Source organism: Sinocyclocheilus anshuiensis, unplaced genomic scaffold (genome assembly GCF_001515605.1).
Source record: "Sinocyclocheilus anshuiensis isolate Anshui unplaced genomic scaffold, SAMN03320099.WGS_v1.1 scaffold1355, whole genome shotgun sequence".
NCBI classification, from domain to species: Eukaryota; Metazoa; Chordata; class Actinopteri; order Cypriniformes; family Cyprinidae; genus Sinocyclocheilus; species Sinocyclocheilus anshuiensis.
Window position 1 is genome coordinate 709,773 of NW_015540070.1, and position 19,034 is coordinate 728,806.

Sequence of the window (19,034 nt, forward strand, 5' to 3'; positions counted from 1 at the left end):
TCAAAACTTTACACACAAATCCAAGAATTGCACACACAAAATGCAAAATGCCTCTTCTCTTGCAAATGCCATCTCTTGCAAAATGAAGCACTGCATTCAAAATATCACAAACACATCTCAAAAGCAAACATTTGCACACACCTTTGCCATAATATTAATTCCTGTTAGATTTTTGTTTTTGTGTTTTGCAAAAAGTGTTTTATAAAATTGAAAACGGAGTCAAAGGCAGAGAATTAGTGTATGGTTTTGCAGATTTGGTGTGTGGTTCTGGTGTTTGAGTGTCAGGTTTCAGAAATTGTGTGACAAGTAAATATTTTGTGTGTAAGCAGTTGAAAAAAAACTGTAAATGCTTACAATTCAAATACACAGATGACTTTCCTGCCCAGAGAACTCTGAGATCAATAACACTGTAACAGAAAACTCTTACTAGGATTCAGGAATTATTTTTACAGCTCAGTGTCTATTACAGTATACATCAATTTAATTACAGATACAGATGTATAATCCAGCAATGAACTTTTGGGGGGGAAAATTTTCATTTTACTACTGTAAAGTAATCTTGCAGTAGATGAAAAGCACTAGAAAAGTTCAAATACCAAAGAACTGTATGAACTTGGTATGCACCACAATACAAAGTAAAAAAATAAAATAAAAGTAAATTTAGCATCCTCTGCACATTTGGCCAAATTTCATTACAGTATATACAGTACTATAGCAGTTTCTTGGTCTCCTGACACAAGACTAGCTATATCTCTAGGCAGTCATTTCTCTACACATTACCTACACATAAAAAATGGTTACAAATAAAATTTGACAGTCACACGTTTGAAAGGTGCACAACATGTGCTACAGTTTACTGTACATATAGAACAGTGAAATTTACTGGTACAGTACTGTAATTTACTGTATGTGTAAGTATAAAACCCCTGTAGATGATTGGCTCAGCTCAAGCTCTCTCCGTTGTAAGCATGCAGAGATTCTGATTGGTGTGTCATCAGGTTTGCCACCTAATGTTTAACTTACTCATTGTTAAACTTTTTGAGAAATGTGTCTTTGAACCGGTTCATAAGTCATTTGTTAATGAAGCCGACTACACTGGCACGCTGCGTGCAACCTTCCTGCATAGTTTATTGAAAGACGTGTTATTTTTTTGCCATTATTTTGCGTTACTCTGTCATCGCCGCGGCTGAAAAGTAACACATGAAACACTGCTTACATTTATATTTTATTCTGTGATAATTCTGGGGTGGCACAGCTTTTTCTTAGCGTGCCACCCCGGTAGATCCGCCCCTGTATATAGACATTGAAATACTGTAGTATAAATCTCACTTTTATTTCCTGTCACAGTCCAACGAAACCAATAAGAGCTCCCTTGGCTGGCTTCTGTGATGATGAAGTAGAAATATCGGCAGATCCAAAACGCCACACAGAGAACAAACCCGGTGAGCGTGTCATCGTCCTCCACACATGTCGAAGTTCCCCCAGTGTTCTGGCCTGCTCCAGCTCTCCACTGATGGACAGAAGAACTCCACGACCAGACCCCAGCAGAGAGATGCACTAGGGGAAAGTGGAGGACTCTCACATCTGAGCTGGAGAGTGAATAGCTACTGCTGATCCTAATGTCCAAATCACCATCTACATCTGACATAAAAGATTTGACACCTATGTAGTCATACATATTTTAAATAACTTGTACAATAACAAAACATGTAATTTATGTGCACTTTTTTACATTAGGCTGATAAGTGTGTGAATGTCACAAGGTTTGGCCATGACTTTGTCAATAGCATATGATAACAGAATTGTTCAACTTTCAGGGAAATAAAGCTGGAAAAAGTTTAAGCATTAGGTGATGAAATACTTGTGACCGTGACTCATGTCACCATGCAGACCAGAGGACACTGAAAGAGGAACTGCCTGGTGTGAAGTTTTTATATTAGTTTGTGGTGCTCCTTCCTTTACATTTGAGACAGCACAATAATTATAATTATAGTTTGTATGTTTTTAGATTATTTAAATTAATTATTTGAAAAATGCTATTACTTTAATGTGTAAAAGTGATTCATTGTTGAGCCAGTTCTAGATATTTTTAGTCATGTAAAAAATGCATGCTGCAATACTGTGAATCTTGGCCACAAATTATGTACAAGTACTCACACTGGTTTGTTTTTCTGTCAGGGTGGGGACTTTCCATTTATGAGGATCCATTTGTGACCCTGGACCACAAAACCAGTCATAAGGGTGGGATTTATACATCATCTGAAAGCTGAATAAATAAGCTTCCCATTTATGTATGGTTTGTTAGGATAGGACAATATTTGGCCGAGATACAACTATTTGAAAATCTGGAATCTGAGGGGGCAAAAAAATCTAAATACTGAGAAAATTGCCTTTAAAGTTGTCCAAATGAAGTTCTTAGCCATGCATATTACCAATCAAAAATTACGTTTTTATGTATTTATGGTAAGAAATTTACAAAATATCTTCATGGAACATGATCTTTACTTAATATCCTAATGATTTTTGGCATAAAAGAAAAATCGATAATTTTGACCCCATACCATGTTTTTTTTTTGGCTATTGCTAAAAATATACCTAAGGTTTTGTGGTCCAGGGTCACATTTGTGCCCAAAAGGAGTCAACTGCTTTGTGCTATACATTTGTCCATGTCTACATTGCCTACGTGTTAAGATGAACAAAGAACATACTCATCATCTACTAATTTATGTTGGCTTATGTCATCCTCCTTGCCAAGCTAGTTCTGACATTTATGGAAGGCTGTTTCCAATAATTATGCTGACCCAATTTGTGCGAAAAAAGTGTAGACTGCTTTGTACAATACATTCGTTTACGTCTTTGCTGTTGTTTCATTTGCGTTATCTACTTGTGTCGTCCTCCCTGTCTTGCACTCAGCTCTGTTTTATGCTTTATACAGTAAGTTACTGCTGTCAGTGAACAATCTGTAGTGCATTTTAGAGTTATTCAGGTAAACAAATAGAATGTTTTGATACTTTGTCACTAAAGAGCTTTTACAATCTTTCTAACACTCTGACAAATTATGACAACGCATGAAGACAAAAGAACTGTAGACTGTACTGTAGATTCGCTCAAGTTTATAGAACAGAAATATAAATGCATCTAGAATTGTAGAAAACTTGTTATTGAACAAATGTACATGTTCTGTTTGTTTACACTTAAAAATAACGGTGCTTCACGATGCCATAGAAGAACCTTTTTGTCTAAATGGCTCCATAAAGAATCTTTAACATCTGAAGCACCTTACTGTTTCACAAAAGTTTCTTTGTGTTCTTCAGATTTTAAAAAGTTAAGAACCTTTGACTGAATGGTTCTTTGTGGAACCAAAAATGGTTCTTCTATGGCATTGCTGTGAAGAACCTTTTAAAACCCTCATCCGTCCCTCCCGAACCTATAACAAAAGTGTCCCTCGCGGGTCAAAATGACCTGAAGGCCAAAAATGACACTAATTTTATTTTTGGTCCAGAAAGCTTATATTGGTCCATTTTTTTCCCCACATTTTTTTATGTAGGTTTTTATTTTGTATTTTTTGGTGATTTGTATTTTATTCACATTCAATTCTGGATATTTTTATGAAAATTTGCATATTTTATACATTTTTTCACCAAAAAACAAAAAGAAAGACACAATTTCTGCATATTTATACTTTAAACATGATCATCCATCAGGACCTAGGTCACTGAGTGTCTCTAATGCTATCTGGTGGGGAAAAATTACATAAAATTGCATTTTATGTTTACAGCCAATAGAGGAGCCTATAGAACCCTATGGAGATTCTTAAATGAGCCAAACAAGTGAAATGTTTAAAACTACACCAACTCGAGGCTTCATTAAGCTTTCAGATATATCTCAAGGCTTTCAGATATATATCAAAACATTTAACAAACTATATTTGGTAAAAAAAAAAGAAAAAGAAATTTATACTCAATTTTAATCCAAACACATGCATATTCATACAGTTTCATAAATATGTAATAAATAAAGATACATTTAAAAATATAAATATGATATAAACTCACTGATCTCCACCCCATCACTCAAAAATTTAACCCCAAATTTAACTGTAAGTAAAAAAAAAAATTAAAAATGACAGTAATTTCCCAGCAGAAACATCATACAAGCTATAATGTGTTTCAATGGGAGTGTGTGTGCCTGTGTGTGTGGATATGTGAGTTTTTTGTGCATTGAGGACATTCTGGATTGTGTCAGATTTTGCATAGTCAAAAAAATCTAATAAATGAAAAAATGCTGGGGGTTTTTTTGGACATTCCATTCATTCCTATGGCCGGGTCAAAATGAATGTAATACTGGTGTGTGTAATACTTTTTTTATTACACCCACATAGAATCCTCGAATCGGCTCAATTTTTTTGTGTGCTTTGTGCTCCATGCTCAAGTGTGACAAAATTAAATAAAAAAAAATCTGCAGTTTTTTTTGTAAATTCCATGCTTTTCCAGTGGTGGGTCAAAATGACCCGCGAGGGACACTTTTGATACTTTTTTTATAGCACCCACTTAAACTGCTCGAATTCACTCTAATTTTTTGTCATGTATTCCCGGTTCAAGTGTGACAAATGTAACAAAGTCTCATACCATAAAGATCAACGCTTGATTTTGAAAAAAAATCTTTAAAAATGAGTTTTGGCTCAAAATGACCCGAGGGACGGATGAGGGTTAAGCACCTTTATTATTAAGAGTGTACCTGGATATCTCCAAAATGGTCTGCAGAACATTTACTGAGAGCAGTAACTCATTAAGCATAAAATGCTGAACACATGACAGGGAAGACAACAGTAGACAGAGATATGTGGTTGCTAGATTTTTGGCACAAATTAAATGCCATATCCATTGACTTCTGCTGTTGTACTGAGCTATTGGTATTTTCTATCCTCTAACCCTAAATATGAACCTCACCAAACTTTTTGTATTTTTACATGCTCATACAGGCATATTTTATGAATGGGGCAGGTCACTCTAAATAAATAAATACCTACCTACCTCATGTTTATATGATCCACAGAAAAAATCTTACAGTTTTTGAACAACATAGGCTGAATAAATGAATAAAGATTTTCTCTTCTCTTCTGGGGCAATTTGATTCCTACAGTATGCAAAACCTGACACACACACACACACACACACACACACACACACACACACACACATTAATCAAGCATTATGGCGTGTGATTTGCATAATCAGATAATTTACAAACAGGTGTAGCACGTCATTTGACACCGAATAAGGGATTACGTCATCGCTGCTTCAGTAAAGGTTTACCTGTACTTTTGACAGCCCTTGATTCTTGCATTTTTCACTCCAATCTCAATCATTCTTGAATAATAAAACAGGTTACATAACTGAAAAAAAGTTATGTAATAATTATTGTAACGCTACCATTATATTATGGGCAAATGTAATCTTTTCCCCACAAAATGCGTTTTTTACTTCACTTGACACTGCCAGATACAAAAACAGCCTACTGCTTTGACCATATATATAGATTGTAATGTGTTTTGCAGGTTTAATTCGACTGCGACTCTTTTAGCTGCTCAACAATACCACTATTTGGCCAACAGAGGACGACGTGAATCTGTTTTTGGTCAAAGTGACTCCAGCAGCAGGTGACGTGAGCTAAATTTCAGTGTAAAAACAGTATAAAGGCATGCATCTTCCTTTTGTTTTGTTTGAACAAATAAATGAATACATACAATTGTACTACAAATCTATTTACATTTAATTGTTTAGTAGCTATTAATTGTTTCCCCCCCTGTATTTCACAATACATATTTAGCCTCTAACTAATTGACACTTTCATTTTACAGGTTTCATTTTGGCAAATGTTACATGTCTGTGCAGGAATAGTAAACGCATACAATGTGTGTGGGCGGACTGTAATCTGACTCCTCTTCTGCTGTATTTATTAACGAGACATCATCCGATACAAGGACAGTGAAACGTCAGCACGCCCCACCTCTGCTTCAGTCAGTCAGAGATTCAAATGACAGGTTAAATGACATGAGGATACACTTCAGCTCCAAATCTCTCTGCTTCATACGCCTGCCTTATTATATGACGAACAACGGTGCAAAAAAGGGAATTCTTAGCAATATCACCTAAAACTACTTATTTCATATTGCTTAGTTTACGGTCCACAGAATGAAAAGCTTCGTGACGGTGTGCTGTCTGAGTTTTCTGCTGGGTCTTGTGGCTGTAGTTGAGAGTGATGAAGACTACACTGAGGATGAAGAGATGATCCTGTCTTTAATTCTGCAGGATGACACCCAGCCTGAAGCAGAGAGCAGGCCATCCGCCCAGTTTTACAGGTGCACTAAGGTAAGATCACCTGCTAAATGAACTAATTGTGGGACTGGTAATATTACCTGATATTAACTTAAAAAATATTAACAAAAATGCTTCGTTAAGGAAAATACATTGTGTGTGTGTTTGGGCTTATGAAATTAAAAGAAATTTAATTTCTTTAAATAGGTGAATAGGGGGGAAAATAGGGGGGAAAATAGAAATGCATAGGAAAAATCGCTGCATTTCTGTGTCTGGGGTGTTCAGTGGACGGCACGTCCTCATTTTGCTGAGTTAAATGTGTTCGTTTGGAATTAATCGCATGAACAACTTATGAAATTAAAAGAAATTTAATTTCTTTAAATAGGTGAATAGGGGGGAAAATAGGGGGGAAAATAGAAATGCATAGGAAAAATCGCTGCATTTCTGTGTCTGGGGTGTTCAGTGGACGGCACGTCCTCATTTTGCTGAGTTAAATGTGTTCGTTTGGAATTAATCGCATGAACAACTTATGAAATTAAAAGAAATTTAATTTCTTTAAATAGGTGAATAGGGGGGAAAATAGGGGGGAAAATAGAAATGCATAGGAAAAATCGCTGCATTTCTGTGTCTGGGGTGTTCAGTGGACGGCACGTCCTCATTTTGCTGAGTTAAATGTGTTCGTTTGGAATTAATCGCATGAACAATTTATGAAATTAAAAGAAACTATTCTGATATGAAAGGTTTGTTTTCTGTTAATCAAGCAAAGTGCATTTACTACGTCTACAGCATGCAGATTGTTTAATCATTAGGTCAGGTGTATCAAATGAAATATAAAAAATATATAATTAGTTAATAATGCATGTATAATTAGTAATTTGCTAAGTGATACTAATAAACAAGTCGTAAGTTTTTTTTCCCGTAGAGCATCAGGCACATATTGTTATTGTTAGTCCTGTTATAATTAGTTTTGTTAACATGTTTATATATATAAACTTATATATAAACAGTAATATAAAAAAAAAATTAAGATGTTTAAACGAAAATAAAAACATGCATCTGGTGTCAGTATTGCCATATGCCGAGGAAGTCTAAAATAAACGCTCTGTACGTGTGGGACGTTTGGAACGAGGAGGTTATCAAAATCAGTGTGAATCAAATGGCATACGTCGTGTTTTACACACAGGACACGTGGCTCATGCCGGGTCAGTATATAGTGGTGATGCGGAACGGAACGCACGTGAACCAGGTGGAGCGCACCGCGCGCAGACTCCGCGCAAAAGCCGCCAAACGCGGATATCTGATCGAAATACAGCAGACTTATTCAGGAGCTTTCCACGGGTTTCTGGTGAAAATGAGCAGCGATGTTCTTCACATGGTAATTTGCAAACATTATTACATAATGCTCACAATTTCATATTTTATATTTAAGAATGTTTGTTCAGTCTGATGGACTGAAAAAAAAAACTTGAAAACAAGTACTGGAATTACAATAATTCTTAAAAATACACATTGCCTGTCTTCTTCATTCGATTGCCTTTGTTTTTGGCAGGCAGTAAAGCTGCCCCATGTGGAATACATTGAAGAGGATTCCTCCATCTTCGCCCAGAGCATCCCATGGAACCTGCAGCGCATCCTTCAAAACAAACATGAGACTGGAAAATACTCACCACCAAGTGAGCTGACGTTTCCCCCTCTTTCCCAAACACTTTGTTACTTCTAAAAATATGTTCTGAGATCCTGAAGTGAACCCTTTTCCTATTATTTTTTATCAGAATCAGAATAGTTTGCACATACAAGGAATTTGTTATAGTGTCACAAGCTTCCAGTACACGGAGACAACAACAACACACAGATAATAAAAATAAGATGTGAATAAAATACACATGCATAGATATAAACCACAAAAAAAGAATACATTGTATGTACAGGTGTGCTTATAGATAGAATAGGAATAGAATAAAATAAAATAAAGTTGTAGGGATGTACTAGGATTTAGGGTGATAAATAAGTATAAGGTTATTGCACATACTGTACTATAATTGCACAATGGGAGAACATTAACTGTTCATGAGGTAGATTGCCTGGGGAAAGAAACTGTGCCTGGCTGTCCTGGTATTCGGTGCTCTGTAACGCCGACCAAATGACAAAAGTTCAAAAAGGAGATGGCTTGGATGTGATGGATCCAGAGTGATTTTCTGAGCCCTTTTCCTCACTCTGGATGTATACAGTTCTTGGAGGGTAGGCAGGGGGGCACCAATAATCCTTTCAGCAGTCCGAACCGTTCTCTGTAGTCTTCTGATGTCTGATTTTGTAGCTGAACCAAACCAGCTGGTATGGTAATAAATGTATTAAATCTATGGTAATTTATGGTAATAAAGTATTAAATCTACAGAGCTGTAATGTTTGTGTGTATGTAGATGACGGAGCAAAGGTGGGAGTGTATCTTTTGGACACAAGCGTTCAGGTGACTCATCGCGAGATTGAGGACAGGGTGATGGTGACGGACTTCAACAGTGTGCCGGAGGAGGATGGGGTCAGAGTTCACAGACAGGTAGTTGAATGTAATAACATGCATTTTATGACAACTGGATAGTTTTAATAGCTAATAAGAAGAAGTATGTCCATCAATTCCTGCGTTCGTCTGCCCACAGGCTAGTCAGTGTGACAGTCATGGCACGCACATAGCAGGTGTGGTCAGTGGACGGGACTCGGGTGTAGCTCGAGGTGCCAGTGTAAACAGCGTCCGAGTGTTAAACTGCCAAGGCAAGGGTACTGTGTCAGGAGCTTTGGCAGGTAAACCAAAACATAAATAATAATTGTATATAACTATTAAATACACATACAAGTTGTATTAACCTATATATAAATCATTTTTCTAAATTAATAAGTAATTTCTATTTAGATGTATTTTGATAAAGTAGATCTTTGCAGAATTTGCATTAATTGACCCAACTCTGTTGCAGGTCTGGAGTATATTCAGTCGTCTCTGATGTCTCAGGCTATCAGACCTGTGATCCTACTGCTGCCATTTGTAGGGGGATTCAGTCGCACCCTCAACGCTGCCTGCAGGAAAATGGTGGAATCTGGCGCAGTGCTTGTTGCTGCAGCTGGTAACTACAACGATGATGCTTGTCTGTACTCACCAGCCTCAGAGCCTGAGGTACAATGGATTCAATTCTTCAGAAAAGCAATTGCTTGTCAATATATTCGGTTTTGACATGATTTGGTCCTCTGCTGCAGGTGATAACAGTAGGGGCCGTTAATTTTGCTGACCAGCCCTTGAGCACTGGGACGACAGGCACCAACGCGGGCCGCTGCGTGGATGTGTTCGCACCCGGTGATGACATCATCAGCGCGTCCAGCGATTGCTCCACCTGCTTCACCACCAAGAGTGGAACATCACAGGCAGCGGCACATGTTGCTGGTTAGCACCAAAACATGCCAAAACTATGACATTTTGTTTTATCAGTCTGTCCTAACAGCTGTGTATTTTCAGGTATAGCGGCGGTGCTCCTAAATTTGAATCCGAACTCTAGTTCTGCTGAGCTTCTGCAACAGCTCCTCCATCATTCAGTCAAACAGGCCATTAACCCAGAGTATCTGCCACTGAACCACCGTCTCCCTACACCCAACATGGTGGTCGCCCTGCCTGACCCGACCTCCACACTCACAGGTCAGAGTTCACAAGAAAAACTTTATTTAAATGACTCAACACTGGCTTGCTGAGCAATGTCAGTAATAGTCTGGACTGACAGAACAGTCTGATGATGACTCTAATACTGTAATCAGCAGACTGTAATAAATTCATAATGTAATATAACAACCTTATTAATATTTAATAATAATATCAATCTTTAATTCAACATTATAATTAGCAGATTACAATAAATTGTGTATATAATATAATATAATATAATATAATAAAAATCTTTCAGAACCATTGATATACTATTATAGTTTTTAATATTTTTTAATGAAATCTTAATTTTGTGTTAAAAATTTGAATAAAAATGTTATTAGTTAAAAAAAAAAAAAAGTATATATGTGACCAAAAAACCAGTCATAAGGGTCAATTTGAGATTTATACATCATCTGAAAGCTGAATAAATAAGCTTTCCAATGTGAGGGGTGTACTCACTTCTGTGAGATACTGTATATAATTCACACTATTACTGTTATTCACACTATAAATATATACTTCTGTTCAAAAGTTTTTTTTTAATTCTTTAAGAAATTAGTGCTTTTATTCCACAAGGAAACAAATGATCAAAATGACTATAAACTAGTGCTGTCAAATGATTAATCGCATCCAAAATAAAAGTTTTTGTTTACATAATATGTGTGTTTGTACTGTGTATATTTATTTTGTATATATAAAAACAAACACATGCATGGATATATTTGAAAAAAAAAAATGTTACGTTTATAGATTTAATATATTTATATATTATATGAATTTAAATATATACACATAAATACATGTAAATACATGTATTTACTTACGCCCAAGCTGGTTTAGTTATTTTTGCAGGCAGATTTTAAACAGTACTAACCATGTCCAAAACATATTGGCAACCATTAAGGTCATTTAATTCCGCTACATGTGTGTTCTCTTACAGGAGAGGATTTACTCTGTAGATCCGTTTGGTCTGAGCGGTCAGCTGCTAAAGGTTTGGCCACAGCTACAGCCCGCTGTCGTCACAGTGAAGAGATGCTGAGCTGCTCCAGTTTCTCACAAAACGGAGCAAGAGCTGGAGAAAGAGTGGAGGTGATTAGCAAAGAATGTTTGTTTAGATTGCTCAAAAATAAAAAAGTTAAGTTAAAATAATTTTTGCTCACCAAAGTAATTTCCTTTCTGACAGGAGAGAGATGGGCAGAAAGAGTGTGTTGCTGTCAGTGGGAATGGAGGGCAAGGTGTGTTCGCTGTAGCGCGCTGCTGCACAGGCCATAAAGCTCAGTGCCAGATGTTAGAGAGTCCCCAGAGAGGCGCGGATGCAGAATGTCCTCCAGACCACCAGCTGACAGGTGACAGATGGTTTCACACTGCAGCGTTTTTCATAAACTTCAAAAAAACTAAAAAAAAAAAAATATCATTAATTGATGGAATGTTCTGGGTTCAGGGGAAGTTAAAAGTCTGTTGGGTTTTGGTCAATTACCAGACAATAATATGAAAATGTCCATAAAGTTTTTTTTAATAAAAATTTTCATTAATAATAAAAAATATGGTTCATAAAATGAATATTAATAAAATAACATTTTATTTGAACATTTTAATACCTTTTTTTTTTTATTATTTTGAACTTTTTATTGAGCTTTTGTTTTGAAATGGTTCATACAAAAATGAAAATTTACTCAACCCTCAGGCCATCCAAGATGAGTTTGTTTCTTCATCGGAACAGATTTGGAGAAATTTAGCATTACATCACTTGCTCACAAAATGGATCCTCTGCAGTGAATGGGTGCCGTCAGAATGAGAGTCCAATCAGCTGATAAAAACATCACAATAATCCACACTACTCCAGTCCATCAATGAACATCTTATGAAGAAAAAAGCTGTGTGTTTGTAAGAAACAAATCTATCAAAATGAGGCATTTTAACTTGCCTGGCCAAAATACAAGTCCATAATGTATAATAATAATGCTTCCTTCAGTGAATAAGTCAATCTGTTTTAACTACATATTTCTCTCCTGATTCAAATGAAATGACTTTCACTGGAGAAAGCATTATTACTAATAGAGTTAAAAACATCTTGATGACAGATTTGTTTCTTACAAACACGCGGCTTCACAAGACGCTAATTGATAGACTTGTGGATTATTGTGATGTTTTTATCAGCTGTTTGGACTCTCATTCTGACGGCACCCATTCACTGCAGAGGATCCACTGGTGAGCAAGTGATGTAATGCTACATTTCTTCAATTGGAAGAAACAAACTCATCTAGATCTCAGATGGCCTGAGGGTGAGTAAATGTTCATTTTTGGATGAACTGTTCCTTCAATTCACTTAATGAGTGAAGTTTCTGTTGTCGCTGCCGATGAAAATTAATTTGAATTGAGTTCTCTATGCTAAACTACAAGACAACTTGTTTCGTTGTATATTTATGTACACAACTGTCATCTTTCCCTGCAGGATGCAGCTCTTCCTCTTCATCTGGAGATGCATCGGACTCTGAACGACCTCTACATGGCATCCGCAGGGCATGTCCTGCTAAAAGGGATGTAACGTCATACGCCTCCTGCTGCCACACATCCTCTCTGGAGTGCCGGCTGAAAGAACACGACTCTACGGGTCTCAGCGAGCAGGTGACATACTCTCAAGAAGTTTCCATTGACACAATGAACACAAAAACTAATGTATGGCTTCTAACATTTGTAACAGTTGCAGTTTAAATCCTGAATCTGTTTTACAACTGTGGATTCATCAAATCATGATTTGGTGTATCTGAGCAACTTTAACCTGCATCTTTCTTTCAGGTGGAGGTTTCATGTGAAGACTCGTGGACACTGACAGGCTGTCAGGGTCTGTCACATGGTTCTGTTGTTCGTGGGGCATTTGCTTTGGGAAACACCTGTGTAGTTCATACATCTGGAGGAGATATAGGAGCTGCCGCCATCGCCACCTGCTGCAGGCACCGCCTGTCCCACAAGCCATCTGACCACTGAGGGATGTGTGTTCTTCGTTTCTCACTTCTCTAAACCATGGACATAACTGCTATAGCACATATAATAGTTGGAGGTGTTACATAAGTGAGCTCAGTTCTGTCATTATGCAATATTACATGACAGAGAAGTGCATTGTAACCAGTTCTGGACATAACCATATTCAATCTAGAAACTCTACAAGGAGCGCTAAAACACTTTAAAAGGCCTTTAAACAGCAAAACACATTTATACATGCATTGTCGCATTAATATTAGAATTCAGACTGATGCCGATAATTATTTTCATGTTATGGCTATAAAAATTCTCTACTATTTTCCTTAAATAATAATAAAAAAAAACACTAAAATTGATGATCGATTGTTTTAAAATCTACAAGTGAATTCAGGCATCATTGAAAAATGGGTATTCATTTTGAGATTTGCTAAAAATTACATTTAACAGTAGTAAAGCGAGCATTAGATGACAGCTAACTATAAAAATAGAGGAAATAAGCATGTACAATGAAATACAGAATATCAGTCAATATATTTAAAATATGTAGCAATACTGCTTAATAAAAAAAAAAAATCATCAATATCGGTAACCGATATTATAGATAATACCACTTTGACTGTATTTAGGACTAACACTTTTAATTTTTATATTAACAGAATATATTTTAAATATGTACCAATACTGTTAAATTAAAAAATCTCCAATCTCGGTAACCGATATTATAGATAATACCACTTTGACTTATTCAGGACCAGCATTTATCATTTTTATGTTTGCACATATTCTGAATTGAAACAGGTCTATTTTCACTATTTCTGGCAAGCGCATTATCTCCTATTATGCATGTGCACTGTGTATAAGAGTGTAATTCTTTTTATAAATGTATATTTTTGTATTGCAAAACTTCATGACTTCATGTAATGGTCTACTTCAGACTTGGCACATACAAAATCACAGTCTGAAAAGTTGTGCGTTCCAGTTTTTCCTTTTTATATCAAATGTTTTCATTGTCAAACTCTGATGTACAAATTAAAATGCGGTTTTAACATGCATTAACAGATTCCTTTACACACTCGCAGCAGAAATGAATCAAAGAATCACCAGTTATTAAAAACTCTTCAAGCATCTTTAACCCTGTCCTGACACCCAGCTTAAAAACACAAGTCTCATCACAGATCTACCGAGCGGTTGGTACAGCATCTACAGGTGTAGGAAAGGTTAAAAAAGATTGATTGGCGGGAGGAGGATCAAATTTGTGGATAGTTTTAACACACCCTGTTCTTAAGTACACCATATTTTAAAGAAGACTACAGCACTGGTTATAAACTGTAACCCCACCATATCTTAAAGGCTCCTTTAGTGAAAACCTAAGCAGGCAGTTGAGCTGAAATTAGTGTGATATCTTTGCAAATGTGCATATTTCAGCAAAATAAGAAAGATGCCTTATGTTTAGGCACTGATCTGATGAATTCTGCCCTCTATTGTAACTGAACCGTGCCTTTAAGTCTTGAAACGTTTCAAAATAATCCTCCGGTCATCCTAAAACCTAACTAATCACCCCAAACACTTACCACATCTGCTGCAGTGAATTAGCAGTTAAATATTTACTGATTCAAAGCATTAAGGCAGTTGTGAGTACTGCAGTGTTTTGCTGACTATTAGAGGCCAAAACCAAGAGAAAGAGACAAAAAGTCAAAGACCATACTGAAAAAGACTGCTTAAACCAGCCTTAACAGGTTTTACCAGGCCTTTGGCCTGATCAATCTTGAGTTTAGTTGCCTCAAGGTACTCTAATATCAGCAAACCAGGCTGGCCATGTTGAAAAAAACAAACAAACATGTTGTTGAACCAGTTTAAGATGGTCTGCTAGTTTTATCAGGTCTTCCAGCCTGACTAATCTTGAATTTAAGTACCCCAAACCACTCTACAACCAGCAAACCAGGCTGGCCATGGGGAAAAAAAAACATGTTAAAACAGCTCAAGATGGTGTGCTGGTTTGACCTGGTCTCCTAGTCAGGGCAATCTTAAGTGTAAGTGCCCCAAACCACTGTAAAACCAGAAAACCAGGTTGGCCCTTTTGAAAAAAACATGTTAAACCAGTTTAAAACAGGGTGCTGGTTTTATCTGGTCTCCCACCCTGACCAACCTAGAGTTTATGTGCCCAAAACTCCCCTAAAACCAGCTAAGGAACCAGGCTGGCTCTGTCATCTTATACCAGTCTAAGCTGGTTTGCTTCTCTTAGGTGCTCTTCCAGCCTGATCAGGCTGGTCTGTTGGCTGGCATTGAATGTTTTTGGACACTAAACCACCTAAACACAACTTAGCCGGGCTGAGACACCAGCATAAACCAGCAAATCCACTTAGACTGGTTTAAGATTTATTCTATAAACCACCTTCTCTCAGCGGTTTCGGCCAGTTTATGCAGTTCTTTTCCAGCAATAAAGTCTCTCACACGTACAAACATGCACAGAAGCGCCTGAAAGTTGCGAAGAGCAGGTGACTGAGGTAAAAAGCAGCACTAACGTTTGTGTGAGGTGGCATTGAGGTCCTTCCGCTGTAAACATTGAAGCAATGTCGCTAAATGTTCTAGTCTAAATACAAAATGAGCAGCAAACGGCAGCTGAATCACCCTGCAGACTCCCTGAAAGCAGGACATCACAGGCTCGGCTCAGACAAGGGACCGTGACGCACAAGACGCCGCCTGTGTCCTCGTATGGCACTCTGAGATGAGCGTGGCCGAGCCATCCGAGTATACGTGTGTGTGTTGTTATCGTAATGTCGAGTGGGTTCAGGCATTTGTGTAGCACGTGTCCACTGGTTTGTCTCAAGGCGAGGACGCGAGCGGCGTAGGGGAGGAGTCGAGTAAAGGCACTTTACTACTCTGTGAGAACTTTCCGGTCCCTCCAACAACCTCCGTCTTTCTCTTTCCCCTCCCACTTCCCGCCCCATCCTCACCTTGTCATCCGATTTGCATTGCGCAAGGCAGACTAAATGGAAAAGATGCAGGTAAACAAACAAAAAAAGGACAAATTTGGCTAAATAAACCCTGAAAGTGTCTTCACGTCCCTAGATCTTCATACCAAAGCAGCACGAGACAACATCAAAACAGACGAACAGAAAGAAACGAGAGTTTTTAAATGACAAACTCTGCTGATTGTAGCACTCATTGTCTTTCAGGAAGAAGAAAAGCTCGTTGGACAGTAGCGTCTCTGTGTGTTGCATATGTGTCTCTGGACGCATCTGCTGATGCGATGTGTCTTCCGCCGTAAGGTCCGTCCTCAATGTCCACCATCATATTTCTGTCTAGCACTTGCGTAAACAGCTTGTGTCTTTTTCTGCATGCTGTTCCTATCCAAGAAACTCGATGGACAGAGAGCAGCGAGGGACGTCCGCTATTGTCTCCACGTGATGAATTTCTCACAAACTGAATTCAAATATAAAGTGCTTTAAAAAATACCAGCAAGAAAAAGGAAAAAACGGTGTGGTTATTTGACTCTCAGAGACTTGGCAAGTTCTTCTTTTTTCGAATAAATTTGAGGCACCTCTCAAACAGATTCACAAAAAATAAAGAAAATCAGTAAAGGATTCTTAAAAATATTATTTTACATTTGAAATTACACTTATGGAACACATCTTTACATTTCTCATGAATAGTATCTACTTAATTACATTGGCAAATATACGCTGACTGCTTTTAAAACACCCCGTCTGGCACCATAGTAGTAGTTCGGCGTAAAAACGTCAAGGAAACAAACGCCTTCGTTTTTATTAAGTCCCACTGGTCTGACAGAACTCATCAAGCCAGACGAAACATCGAAATAACTCGCAAGATCTGAACTCTAATTTCATCCAGCCAGGTTTTAACCAACAGAAGAAAGAAAAAAAAACAAAAAAAAACGATATTCGCCTCTGTTCACGTTTCGGCCTGAAGAGCGAACTCTCCGACGGGCCCTTTGGCTGCTACTGGTCCCTCCATTTCCAGTCCCTAGAAGATCAAATGCAGTTTTCTGATTGTCTGTTTAGAGCCACAACATCTCTCTGTCGGAGGGAAACTTTTTTGTGTTGTTTTGTTGCGCAAAAACAATAAGAAGCGTTATGGATCCACATCTTCTAGGTCACTTCGAGAATCGCCCAACATCATGGGGGATTCAGATCCCTGAGAGAAAGAGAGGTGGAAATGGTAAAAGAGTAAATGTAATTCTTTATTAAACACTAGTGTATTTTATCATATAATGTAACTGATGATGGACTGCTGAATTAATGACAGACAGAGCTCTACCTGTCTGAGGCTTCTGTCTGAGTTCTCATTGGCTGGGCTTCCATCTGATCCATTACTGCTGCTGGACTGCTCCTTCTCGTTCAGTAAAGCTGTGGCATAAGCTAGAGTGTCCTAAACACAAAAACCAGCATTCACTAAACTTCACTCAGCAGTTCACATGTCCTCCTAATGGCTCATAAAATGGGTGGCTAGCTCTAGGTAAATCATTTATTTAAAGATGTACATTTTAAGACAAAGCTTAAAATCATTGTAATTAGCAGAAATGTAACTTTGTATTTAGCTTAAACTTTGAAATTTGCTTAAATTTGCATTGCATTGTTTTTTTTTTTCATCTCAAAGGAAAGCAAAACATGAAGGATATACAAAAGTGAGGGAAAGGGAAAGGAAGAAAGAGAGAGAAAAATAGGAATTTTTACTCCCAAGATTTTCACAAATTATTTTTTGGATTCAAAATGAAGTTTTCCCCAGAAGTGTTGTTAACTAAAACTGGTGTTTAGTAAGTGAAATTAAGCTGAAATATAGTAAAATATAAATATCAGATGAAAAACTTAAAGTGTAAATGTGCCCAATGGAGTCCCAGCATTTCAAACATATTACATGACATCAAAACAGAAGAAAAAATTTAAATTGAAATTGTAAAGTTGAAATTTCAAGTTTGACAAATACATAATCACTTTATTCTGGTTATGTATAATGTAAAGAATTGTGAGTGCAGTACCTGTGCTGAGATGGTGCGCTGGAAGGTTTTAGCCGTGGACGTCTCGTTCGATACATTGCTCTGAGGTGTCCAGTAGTGCTCAGACATCTGAAAGAGAGAAGGGGAATTCAACAATGGATGCTATTTCACAATAAAGAAGTACTGGGGTGTGTGTGTGTGTGTGTGTGTGTGTATCTGTGGTCTCTTGCCTTCTTCTGGAGCCACTGCACTGCCCAACTCCAATGTCCTGAGAGCTCTTTAAAATAGTCCTTTGCTGGAGAACATCTAACAGAAACACATTGTTTACATTTAACATCACTTCTGCCAGAAACACGGATATTGGAAGCAGAAAATATTAGACATTATTTATTCCGATTCAAATAGTAATTTACTAAACAGTACTAAAGTTACCAATCTTTTCTACTGTATATTAAAATGTTTTTTATACATGCGATTTCGCTTCAAGTGGAATTATTGTTTAAACATAAGAAAAATAGTAGACATTTAATATATCAGGCATGTAATTTACAGGCAGGTACTGGCTTATCATAACAACAATAGGGATGCACAAATATTAAAATTCTGGCCGTTACTGGTAATTATTTTTTCATTATGCCCAATAACTGGTAAATCCCTGATATTAAAATTCAATACTATTTTCTCTAAATGAAGGAAAAGTAATCTATTTAAAACTAGTGCTGTCAAACGATTAATCACATCCAAAATAAAAGTTTTTGTTTACATAATATGTGTGTGTATAATGTGTATATTTATTATCTATATATATTCAAACACATGCATGTATATATTTAAGAAAAATATGTTATGTATATATGTTCAATATATTTATATATAATAATATAAATATATACATGTAAATATTTTCAAAATATCTACTGCATGTGTTTGTATTTATATATACACAATAAATATACACAGTACACACACATATATTATGTAAACAAAAACTTTTATTTTGGATGCGATTAATCGTTTGACAGCACTACTTAAAACTAAAAGGAACTGCTAGAAAGGCAGTACATTCTTCTCTTGTACATTCCTGCTCATCTAAATATTTATTAAG

The 19,034-nt window shown here is 36.9% G+C and overlaps 3 protein-coding genes across 4 annotated transcripts in view; 2 read left to right on the forward strand and 1 right to left on the reverse strand.

The window, feature by feature from the left end:
• The window catches only part of LOC107687198 (barttin-like), a 6,639-nt gene extending 5,078 nt beyond the window's left edge, over positions 1-1,561 (forward strand). Inside the window, exon 3 of the mRNA XM_016484428.1 lies at positions 1,348-1,561. Within this exon, the coding sequence (XP_016339914.1) occupies positions 1,348-1,561 (214 nt within the window). The remainder of the gene's footprint in view (positions 1-1,347) is intronic.
• Positions 1,562-6,049: 4,488 nt separating this feature from the next.
• Positions 6,050-15,062, forward strand: LOC107687184 (proprotein convertase subtilisin/kexin type 9-like). 2 transcript variants are annotated; one of them, XM_016484415.1, is made up of 12 exons: positions 6,050-6,371; positions 7,501-7,692; positions 7,867-7,990; positions 8,735-8,868; positions 8,969-9,110; positions 9,281-9,477; positions 9,558-9,741; positions 9,814-9,990; positions 10,937-11,085; positions 11,180-11,342; positions 12,449-12,621; positions 12,793-15,062. In XM_016484415.1, exons 1-12 carry the CDS (start codon positions 6,195-6,197, stop codon positions 12,979-12,981), a joined length of 2,001 nt encoding a protein of 666 aa, XP_016339901.1. In that variant the 5' UTR covers positions 6,050-6,194; the 3' UTR covers positions 12,982-15,062. The 2 variants fall into 2 exon arrangements, with proteins under 2 accessions (XP_016339901.1, XP_016339902.1); XM_016484416.1 differs by lacking the exon at positions 7,501-7,692.
• Positions 15,063-16,559: 1,497 nt separating this feature from the next.
• Positions 16,560-19,034, reverse strand: part of LOC107687191 (ubiquitin carboxyl-terminal hydrolase 24-like) — a 79,997-nt gene continuing 77,522 nt past the window's right edge. The window contains exons 61-64 of the mRNA XM_016484423.1: positions 18,160-18,235; positions 17,972-18,058; positions 17,254-17,364; positions 16,560-17,130 (exon numbers count right to left, since the gene is read on the reverse strand). Coding sequence (XP_016339909.1) covers positions 17,068-17,130; positions 17,254-17,364; positions 17,972-18,058; positions 18,160-18,235 — 337 coding nt within the window. The 3' untranslated portion in view covers positions 16,560-17,067. The remainder of the gene's footprint in view (positions 17,131-17,253; positions 17,365-17,971; positions 18,059-18,159; positions 18,236-19,034) is intronic.

What these genes read in the sequence shown, in the direction of transcription:
- LOC107687184 (XM_016484415.1), top strand. Translation starts at nt 6,195, where the DNA reads ATGAAAAGCTTCGTGACGGTGTGCTGTCTGAGTTTTCTGCTGGGTCTT. An exon ending in GCAGCGATGTTCTTCACATG is followed by an intron (nt 7,693 to 7,866) that starts GTAATTTGCAAA and finishes TGTTTTTGGCAG; the next exon opens with GCAGTAAAGCTGCCCCATGT. An exon ending in CCCGACCTCCACACTCACAG is followed by an intron (nt 9,991 to 10,936) that starts GTCAGAGTTCAC and finishes GTTCTCTTACAG; the next exon opens with GAGAGGATTTACTCTGTAGA.